The sequence below is a fragment of the Vitis vinifera genome, chromosome 3, assembly GCF_030704535.1.
Source record: "Vitis vinifera cultivar Pinot Noir 40024 chromosome 3, ASM3070453v1".
Classification (NCBI taxonomy): Eukaryota; Viridiplantae; Streptophyta; class Magnoliopsida; order Vitales; family Vitaceae; genus Vitis; species Vitis vinifera.
In genome coordinates, this window is record NC_081807.1 from 16,318,511 (window position 1) to 16,329,409 (window position 10,899).

At 43.3% G+C, this 10,899-nt stretch overlaps 1 protein-coding gene across 1 annotated transcript; it reads right to left on the minus strand.

Annotated features, from left to right (window-relative positions):
* Positions 1–5,168: 5,168 nt before the first annotated feature.
* On the minus strand, positions 5,169–9,675 carry LOC132253479 (26S proteasome regulatory subunit RPN8-like). The gene is made up of 4 exons (XM_059735664.1): positions 9,366–9,675; positions 5,679–5,716; positions 5,407–5,608; positions 5,169–5,299 (listed from the first exon to the last, which is right to left on the minus strand). The coding sequence occupies exons 1-4, from the start codon at positions 9,673–9,675 to the stop codon at positions 5,169–5,171; spliced, it is 681 nt and encodes a 226-aa protein (XP_059591647.1).
* Between the last annotated feature and the right edge of the window lie 1,224 nt (positions 9,676–10,899).

Below are 10,899 nucleotides of genomic sequence, written 5' to 3' on the forward strand. Positions count from 1 at the left end.
GGGCTCAAAAGATGTAAGGCTCTAATAAGATGGGTGCAGGTATAACAGTGTCCAATGTAGGATGTATAGGTGTGTAACAAAGGAAAGTGGGTACCCAAATCAAACTAGGTATGCTGAGGAGACTGAGCCCAGGGTATCAATGACTCCATGATCCATCGAAAGTCGCAACCATGAACACGAAATGGAGTCTCAATGTCAAAATCAGCAAGGTGGCTATGCCCCAGTGTGACTGCGTCATCTCGAATGGATAAGCTCTCAGTACAAGATAAACTCTGGGAAGTATGTGTCTGACATAAACTGTCATCTCACAAAATCATCACCGATGAGTAGGCTATGCTCCAGTGTAAGCATCTCCAAATCAAACATCAATGAGAGGAGTACAACCAATCATACCTCATCTGATCAAAATGAATCTCTACTCCTCAAAGTCATCGTGGTAATGTGAAGAGAGTATCTGACCTCCTCTAAAGAAAAATCATGTCCCAATGTGAACTGGTGTCTCTAAGATCAACCTCCAATGAAAGGGTTATGCCCCAGTATAGGGCAAACCCTGAAATGACTAAACTCCGCTATATGCTCCCATAAGTGTCAGTGTCCTGATCCAATCATCTCAAAAATATGTCAACAATGATGAGAAGGCTATGCTCCTGTGATCACGTCAAAGATATCAACCAATCATGTCCCGTACTCCAATGTGAAATGAATCTAATCGCCTCCAAGGAACATCTATGCCTAAAAAAAAAAAACCATCATCGACCGAAAGGGGTATGCCCCTGTGTAAAGTACACTATATGAAATGTGCCAATCATGTCTCATGCTCCAATGTGAAAAAGGACATCTGATATCCTCTGAGGAATGGACATGGCTCAAAAATCCGTCATCGACTGAGAAGGGTATGCCTCGACACAATGGTCATCCGATAATAAAACTCTCTGAGATGGCTATGCCCCAGTGTAAGGTCATACCATAACCCCCGGTCTGTCACAATCAGAATGCTCTCGAATCAATCTCAAGTATCGCTCACATAAGAGCTATCAAACATAATGTGTGATGTCATGGCCTCAGGGTGGTCTTAAGACACGGGACGTAACGTAAGCTAGGGTGATAGGGTGATAGAAATGAAGGGAAACTAGGCCCAAATACCCAATGATCAAAACCCATGCCCTCATGTATAAAATGCAACATGTATAGAAAATATCGTGAGCCATGGACCTGAAGATGCCTACTGTGAACATGGTAACAATGATGATGCAATGAAGAAAAATCGAACTGATGACGAGATGTATAATGATGGCGCGAAGAGGGTATCAAACCCGAAAATGAGGTCACTGTAAGAATGGAATAAGGGGTGGAATAAAAATGATAAAATAGAAGTGAAACGAGGATGATGATGAAGCATAGAATACGAGAACAAGTGATGATCTGCTCAAATCAAATATGAAAGGAGGTCACGTCAATAACGAACACAATGATGGAATGGACAATGACCCAGAGCTCCTAAGAGAAGGCCACTCATCTCACTCTCAAAACATACAACAAAATGAATACGAAGAATGAAAGGTCCCGAGGAGCTCACATACGAACTCCCATCAATAGACATATCCAACAAAGCGACCCCTCGAACACTAATATACACATACTCAATGATAGAGAATAATACACACATGTGCCTTTTTTTTTTTTTTTTTTTTTTTTTACAGATATACAAATATACATGCTCTGAAGCAAACCAAGAAAGATCTAAAGACGAAGTAAAAACGGATAAGCATACTCTCAAATGCCAATGTAGCATAAACTCTCTCTAATGATGTGACCCTCTCAAGCCAAGGATCCCTGGATCAACGTCCGTATGATAGATAGTGGAAATGACATGACTACCCTCCATGTAATGAACTGAGGATGATCACCACTCGAGGTGGAAGAAGATGAAGCGGAACAAACGATAGATATAATAAAGAAGAGGATGAAGAACCAACGAGATGTGATGAAATGAAATGACGCAATGATAGGAAAAGATAATGAGAAAGATGTGTCCCTCAGTCCAAGGCTCATGAAACTCCTAAACAATGCATGCATACACTGAAGGGCCCCTATCCCGGCGTAGAAGGTGAGCAAGGCTATAAGAAAGAAAAGGCTATGATGCTCATGAGAGGCTCAAAGGGCTAGCAATGGTCTAGATGTCAATAAAGGTAATAAGGTGTGAGCTAACCGAAATGAAGGCCACCCATCCTGCGACCACGGTCTCAAACATCGTGCTATCAAGTCCTCAACTGATCAATACTAAAGATCGATGTCCATATGATATAACCATGTCAAACCTCTAGAATCATGCATCAAATCGTACTCCAAATGCTCTATAATAATCTCAAAGATGATCCTCTCAAAGCAAAGTGAACGGTGATCTCATCAGGCACGAGTGCCCATCACAAGCCAACTCTCATCATACAATATCAATCTCTATACTCATGGCAAAATAAGTAATAGTCCCATCAAGCAATCAACCAATCCACATATCGTAAACCACCCAAAGATCATAAGATATCCCTCGCCATGCAAGATCAACCCTGGGCTCAAACTCCTCACACTCTACCTGGTCGGATCAGAGAGGGGATGTGCAAAACTAGAAAAGCCGAGGATGGAAAGGTCATATAATGGTCTCAAAGGGTGATGCTGTGCAAAGCTCACAATGGATGGATGTAGGTCAAAGCAAAGTCAAAGTGCGGGAAGTGAGCAAGGTACAACTTTGATCATAAGAAGATGGATCACAATCTCGAACTCTCTAGGTCAAATCTCTGATCCTAGGCTAATAGGCTCAATATCCTCCATGATAGGTCAAGCCTCAAGACCACAATATGCAAGTGAAGAGATGCCCCAAGTCAAAAGTACAACACATCATATCATAAAACACAAACACATGTCCATAAAGGAAAATGCATCCAATGGGATTATCCGATGAGTACATCATGTAAAAGAAAGACAACAAAGACAATACTCAAGAATCAAGTTATAGTCTCTAAAAGTCAAAAGTAAAACAAGACTAAACAAACAAGAACAAAAACAGTGACTGGTCCTGTCATCACGTCTCTGGCCACAGAATGAACAAAATCTGAGTGCCACTGCACCAAGGTAAGCCAATCATGAGTCAATCGCCCAAGTCAATAAGATCAGGGACTACTGGTGAAGGGGCGTCTGCATGCATGGCATGAGCTGAGGTAGGAATAGGAAACATATCGGACTGGGGATCCCCAAACGTCCCAGAATCAACAATGTCCTGTATGGCATGTCGTAGAGCAGTGCAACGATCAGTGTGATGTCCTACTGACTGATGGTACATACAATATAAATCAAGTCGAAACTGTGGTGGCACAGGATTTGGAAGTGCCCTAGGAGCCAGAGGAGCCAAAAATCCCATGGCCTGCAACGTCTCAAAAACCTTGCTCAGGGGTGTGCCCAAATCTGAAAAGTGTCTCTGACATCGTCGACGAGGGTGAAGTCGCTCATGAGGAACTGTGATAACTGGAGGGCCCTGAAACTGGGGCGGAGGTCGTGTCGACGTAGCCAGTGAAATGGATGAGGAATGCTGCTGGAACACTGAATGTGGGCGAGGTCGTGGATGTGAGGCACCCAAAGTAGCAAACATCGATGGAGTCAAATGTGGCAATGAAGGCATCGCTACTCCTGGAGCTCCTCTCGATGACGATGGATGCTCTGACAAAATAAGCTCAATCCTCTTAACCCTCTGTGTCAAATCCACCATCATCTCGTAAAGAGTAGTAAGAGTAATGGGTGCGATCTCGTCCGACATGGTGAACCTCAACTGAAGAAGTCTAATCTCGATGTACTCTGTATCATAACCATCATGCCATCAATCTCTGCTCGGGGACCAGTCACGACACTAAAACTGTCCAAGACTCTAAAACAAACACATGCAAGAGACAAAAAAAAGCAACACACGAAGCTACTCAAGATAACAACACATAAAATGCATGATACGAAACAATGATAACAATAAAAAAGAAGATAGAAACACATGCCCAAGAAAACAACAATATCACTAAGTGAAATGAGAGTACATCATGCGAAATGATAAGATAATAAGGTCTACTCTCAAAACATAGGGTACGAACACGAACCACTAACTACAAAACAAGACTCAAATACAAAATAAAAGAGAACAAAAACTCAAACGACCAACTAACAATGTAGTCCCAAAAATACACCAACAAGGTATGCAATATCAAAGTGTTTGGTGAATATCAGTGCCCTGGGTGTCCAAAATGTGATGGTATAAGCCTGAAGGAGGAGGAACTGCATGTGTGGACTAAGCTGGAAAGGAATCAGTAGACATATCTGGACCAAGATCAGTATCTGTGGTCGATATGGGAAAGCTAACTGCGCCACTGTCAATAAGATCCTGTATGGTGTGACGTAGAGAAGCACAATAATCAGTACGGTGGTCTGCCATCTGGTGAAATGCACAGAACTCATGAGCATGAAAACGCGGAGGCAAGGTACTCGGGAGTGGCCTAGGGGCCAATGGTACTAAAACACCAGTAGATCTGAGTCGCTCAAAAGCTCTATCCAAAGGCATCCCCAAATCAGAATAAGTCCTCTGATGTCGCCGATGGGGACGAGACTGCTCATGTCGTGGGATACTAGTCTGTGGACACTGAAACTGAAATGAAGGTCGCAACGTGACAGTATGAGGATGCACAGAAGGGTACTGCTGAACTGAATGAGGATGACGATGCTGTAAAAGTGGGAAATCACTCCTGGGTATCTGCAATGATCTCGCATAGGGATGATAACCAGGCCGTCGATGCTGAAAGTCCGCAGAACATATGCCTCCATAGCTCTCAGATGATCCACCAACTCCCTTCCCCTCAGTATCCGGAGAAGGAATAATATCTGACCATAATCCTCTAGAGATGCCATCATCTACATCGAACAAAGCCTGAACCAATGATCTGAAATCCTGGAATGGGACTCCTGTCAGATGCCGAGCAAACCTAGGGTGCAAACTCCTCAAAAACATGCTCATCTGATCTCTCTCGCTAGGTCGCTCAATCATCTCCGCAGCCTTCTCCCTCCAGCGAGAGATAAAAGAAGAAACAGACTCATCTGGTCCCTGTCGAAGAAACTCAAGCTTTCTACGTGTAACGCTCGTATCACCACTGAAGGAATACTGTCTCAGAAACTCCTGTGCTAAGTCCTCCCAAGTTCTCCGACGAGATGTCTCTAATGAAGCGTACCATCTCTGTGTCGTGCCGCTCAATGACAATGGGAACAAAGTGAGCAACTGTGCCTCATCTAAACCAAGAGCCCTCATAACTGTGCTATAAAGTCTGAGATGAATACGAGGACATCCAACTCCCGTATATCTCTCTATATCAGGCATCCTGAAACCGACTGGCAAAGTGGCCACTGGCACGTCGCCGGGGTCATCCCATGAAATCATCTCATCAAGATCTCTCATCCGTCTAATCCTCTGCTCGAGTCTGTCCATACGAGAATGAGGATCCTCAATAACGGTAACTGGTGTGACCATAGGTGGAATGACGGCAGCATGATCATGTGAAACAGTAGGCAACGTCTGTGTAGCTGGCATCTGAACAGGTAGAACAGGTGGTGTCACTAAATCAGATGGCGTGTCCTCGAGCACTACGTGCCTACTCTACTGAGTATCCATCCTCTAGCTCAAACTGGTCAATGCCTCCTGAATCGAAACCACAGAAGTGATAAGCTAACCAATCGAAACTGACTGTGAATCTGTCTATAGCAGCTCAACGATACGAATCAACATCTCTCTCACTCAACCCAGGGCACTGAACTAAGACTGGGACCACAAATAGACTCCTATAGAAGAGCCAATCAAAACGACTCAAACACGACTCATGCAACGACACGGGATGCAACGAACAATGACCAATGCATGATACAACACAATCCACAACATGACAGGGCGCGACACACAATCATATGGTGACAATCAAAATTTGGATAGACGATAGAATCTCTAGAGTCACATGAGTGTCCAATGTGAGACAACTACAAATATGACTAAAGAATTTCTATCGATAATCCAGAAAATGATCGAGGTGTGAAGAAAATAAATGGGGTGTGAAGAACAACACTATCACGAGATCGATACTCAATCTATAACAAAACATCTTTGATTTGACCTTCAACTCGAGCTCCATAGGAGAAGAAAACGATAAGGTGATCCAGGCGAATCTCTCAAAAAATGTGTGAATATGAAAATATGCCTTTCACCTTTCTGTAATGAAAATATGAGCATCGAGTCGAAAATCGAACCAAGGATCAAACAAAGAATGAGGTACTGAGCCCGTGATAGGTGTACAGTGCAAAAAGATGGTCAATGAACATATCCCAAAGTATCGAGAAGTGACGACAAAGTGAAGAGGTGTGCCGAGCCAAGAAATGAGAACGAAAGCCCTAAAGAGAGAAACTCATCAAATGAAAAACACAAACTAAGGCGACAAGACGAAAGGTGACCCAACCGTACTCAAACTCATACCGATCTCCAAGCACTCTCAACTGGAGACTAAAAAGAGGGAGTGTCAAATCCGAAGTGTAACCACAGAGGCTCTGAAAGGCCCTCAGATGCACCCACGTGTAGGGAGGGAGTCCTAATCAAAGGATCTACGGTTCAAACTACAAGGTCATGGTGGCTCTAAATGGATATGGGTGGATTTTAAAGATCCCTAGCAGAAGCGATCATACCCTCCGGTGGTACGCAACCCTCTGCACGCCTCCGAAGAGACGGGGTGCTTCCATGCAAGGTGGTCATCACCTCCACACATGCACTACCTCGACATCCCAGGGGGTTCCTATGGTGAAACCTCTCAAACTCTCAACGCTCAATGGTCGACTAGAGTGCACAGTGAATGGTGTGGGTGCATCCGAAAACCCTAAGAAGCTAAAATAGGAGAGAAAACACACTGGTCGCACAACTATCCATGAAACTTAGCTCGGGGCTATATAGGTCTTCAATGATCGGACTCTTCCCGACATCAGTGTCGCTCTCCTCCAGAATGCTCCCGTGCATCGATATAGCTCGTCGCTAGACCCTACTCCTAATCTCTGGCTCGGTCAGAGAGCAAACACACAGAAGGTCTCACACTTGCAATTGTGAGAACCGAGATGAAAGGAATGACCGAAACCAAGAGAGTTGGATGTAGGGGGATAGAAGTGAGATCCACATAGACAAACGACATGCAATCATGCAGAAGGAGGGTAGTCATGCATCATACAGTCAAGCAGAGTACAGGATATATCACTCATGTCCACACAAAAAGCTACAAATAGCGATATGAACATCATGCTCAAAAGACAATCAAGATAATATGCAAGTCAGAGAAAACAACACAGCAAGTCAAATGATATACACCAGTGAATCCATGCATGTGAGGTGAACAGAACAATCATGGCAAAATCAGAATGACTACGCTAAGCAAGGCAAGATGATCAATCAATATAATCAGCATGTCAATGTACTCAACAAACATGGCAATGAAGCACAGAAAAATCAAAATCCTCAATCAAGATAATCAATCTCATAATCAGCATGTCAAATGTCTCAAACAAAATATATCAATGAAGCACAAAGAAAATTACTGTGTCAGAATCTCCAATCAAGATAATCGACCAATACAATCAATCATGTCAATGTCCCAAGTGAAAACTCAGGAACCCTCAATGTGCAATCAAGAAGTGAGTACCCACTGATAGACTCATCAAATGCCATGTTTGCTTCATCTTAAGTTCAAGCTTGACCCTCTAAAATAATCCCCAGTGGAGTCGCCATTTTGTGGACCCCGCATTTTCGATTGCTCGATGCGTTTCCCACTCGATGACGAGCTCGAATTTTTTTTTTTTTATTTTGAAAAATTGATTTTTATTGATTAAGAAAATGACTTGGAGTCGCCACTTATTTTTGTTTTTATTTTTAAAGGGTAAACAAAATAAGAAAGAAAACCCTAAGTGTGACTCCTGATTTTTGGAAAAGGTGGTCTGTGAAAACCGGATCGGGTTCGGGGGTCAGATTACTTATCGGGAAGGTACGGTATGGACCGTAGCACCCCTCTAAGTCCCTAAAGTCGGGTCTCTACTAATAAAATGAAGCCGACGTGGCAATGATGAGGAAATCAATGAATACTCAGCATGATCGCACATACGAGAATCAGTACATGCATAAAGAATTACAAGAATGGGAATGGACACGTACCTAGGTGACGAGCCGCCATGCGCTATCAAGAAATAGGGCTAGAGCACAGTTAAGAAATAATCTCATGCATGTCACAGATCAGAATAAATCAATTATGCATGGCAGTCAAATCAATCAATCAGTCAATCAATCATGAAGTCACATATGTCGGGCCCCCACCAAAGCCCGTTTATTTTTGCATGAATTAATTCCATAAATTCCATCACTCGGAATTACAAAATTAAATAGATGCTTATTTCAAAACGTTTTAAAATGATGAAAAAATTCGAAAGTGGCTCGCCGAAAAGAAAATGGCGGCCAAATTTTATTGAAAATGTGATTTTCTGGTTTTAAAACCCTAAGGATGAGAATTTGAATAAGCTAAAATTATTTAAAGGGTTTAGAGATTGGAAAACTATTTAAAAGCTTGAATTTGAAAAAGATGTGAGAAATGGGAGTATGAGATTATTTATAAAAACCTAACAAGGATGAAATAGAGGGAAGGGGACACGTGGCTCGACGGTGGCCCATACTGAAAGTGGCCATGCGTGGCCTGGTAGGAATGGGGGCCCAGAGATGTATTTAGTATTGCGCCCTCACTGGTTCTAGTTCCACCTACTGCACAAGTCTGTGACACTTTGGACAAGGCTTTATATGAATTGTGATCCAATTGACTGCTTCTGATTCATCTCGATACTTCTTGGCTCAAAACTCCCATATCAAACAGGAACAGGGCGAGTGTGTCTTTGGTAAGCAACTGAAGCAAAACTATAAACCGCATGAGTATTCTTCCTCACAAAATTCATCATCCTCAACCCGGATTGCTCCCTCAATGACAGTCACTTTCTGAGGAGAATATGCATTTGCATTTTCTGCTTCCAGTTTACTTGATATTGGCTTGCTACTGACTTATTCCTGTCCATAGTTTTGGAGCATTCAGGATAATCAACCAAAAGTCAGCATGAGAGCTCTTGAAAGAAAAGACCCCATCATTTTGAATCCTTAAACACGTAGAAAAGGAAACGACTTCAGGTGCCTCTCTTTGATATACATGGTCATTAAGGGATGCAAATCCTGACAAGATTGCAATCTGCCTCAGCTCTAACACCAGATTCGGTAGTGAGTCAGCTGCTTGAACCATTCTGGCTTTTCTGGGTTGCACTCTCTTTCACTTCCTCAACAGCATAATAAGCCTTGGTGGGAATTCCTATCTCCTTTGGTTGGACATCAATTATGACTAAGACAGGATTAGGAGCATAGTCATGGAACAGTCCGGGAATATCTAGGTCGTTCTCCTGCAGTGTTGGTCCTGTGCTGTACCATCCAACCACATGCTCCTTGGCATTGATTCCCTTGAACGTGGAAAACATTGGTTCATGATAGTTGTGGTCAAGAAACCACATGCTCGGGTCCTTCATTCCCGGCTGCACTAACAGCGACAATACCATTCCGAACAGCATGAGGAGATCCAATTGCAATGCTGTTTAAGAAATAATCGCGAGATCTGAAGGCAATTAAAAAGAGAGAGGAAGCCAATCCTATCATGTATGGCTGCTTCCAAAGCAGCCATTACACCAGCGTCATTGTAATCTGGCCAGCAAAACCGGTATGAGGTGACTCGGGCACTAGGAGATCTACCCTTTTTGCAGTTCCATAGATTGGATCCAAGAGGTTTGCTCCACCAACAAATCTACCACCAGCTGTGGACAGTGTATGCGTCAAGCTGAGGCGTCTGAATTATGGCACCAGCAATCTGGGTTTCTAGAACTTGTTCATAAGTTCCTGCATGACGGCTTACATCTGTAGATGTACCGACCATGTCAAACCCAATCATCATGTTCAGGAATTGTCAACAATTGATCAAAGATCAAGCCACGCTTTTCAGTTTCAGCAAGAATTCCAAGCAAGTCCAAATCCCCAAGTAAGCTAACCATCTCCGGAATTTAATTACTAGACTGGCGCAATGATGGGCGAACGAAAACTGCATCGGCAGGCACCGATATGTCAACAGTTGGTCTTAGCTGGACACAAACCTCAATGGCTCCATGCACAAGATCAGAGAGGAAGTTACTGATGGGATTCCAATTGATGGGAACACCATTGTCCACTGCCGCCACGTTCAACTTCAATGAATCTGTGGCTATGGTTCACTGGCAGAGAGTTTGAAGGGATGAGGTGCGGGAAGTGAAACACCTAAGGACGGTCATGCATGTGTCTAGGGAAGAATGGGAAATGAAAAGTAATAAGAAGTGAGTGGGGGACTGGGTGCATGCCATATTGCAAGAAGTGGACTTAGTGGGTACGGGTGGCAGTGTAGAGATAGGAGCGAGCATGGAGATGGATATGTAGGTGATGGATTTATGTTAGTATAAAAGTTAGGGAGAATGGGTATGGAAAATAGGTATTCAGGAAAGATGGTTATGAAAGGTGGTGAGGAAAAAGATAATGGATATGAGAAGGTCTTAGAGTGAGAAAATGGGTTTGACGGATGGTTTGATGGGTAATGAAGGCTGCCATGCAAGGTTGGTTTGGTCTCCTCTATTATCGGTGAGTGGACTGGCAGAAAACTTCGAGTTCAGTGTCATTGGGTTGACATCTGGACATAGAAAGTGGGTGCTTGCTCACAGCATTAGGGGTTAGTTGCTCTGTATTAGAGAACTCTCCTTTGTGCT

Excerpts from the sequence above, each read along its gene's own strand:
- LOC132253479 (XM_059735664.1), bottom strand. The coding sequence starts at position 9,675 with ATGGTATTGTCGCTGTTAGTGCAGCCGGGAATGAAGGACCCGAGCATG. Across the intron at positions 5,717-9,365 it reads AACCCAGAAAAGCCAGAATG|GAGGCATTGACCAGTTTGAG; the intron begins GTTCAAGCAGCT and ends GTTTCGATTCAG. Across the intron at positions 5,609-5,678 it reads AGCTAGAGGATGGATACTCA|ATGCCAGCTACACAGACGTT; the intron begins GTAGAGTAGGCA and ends CTACCTGTTCAG.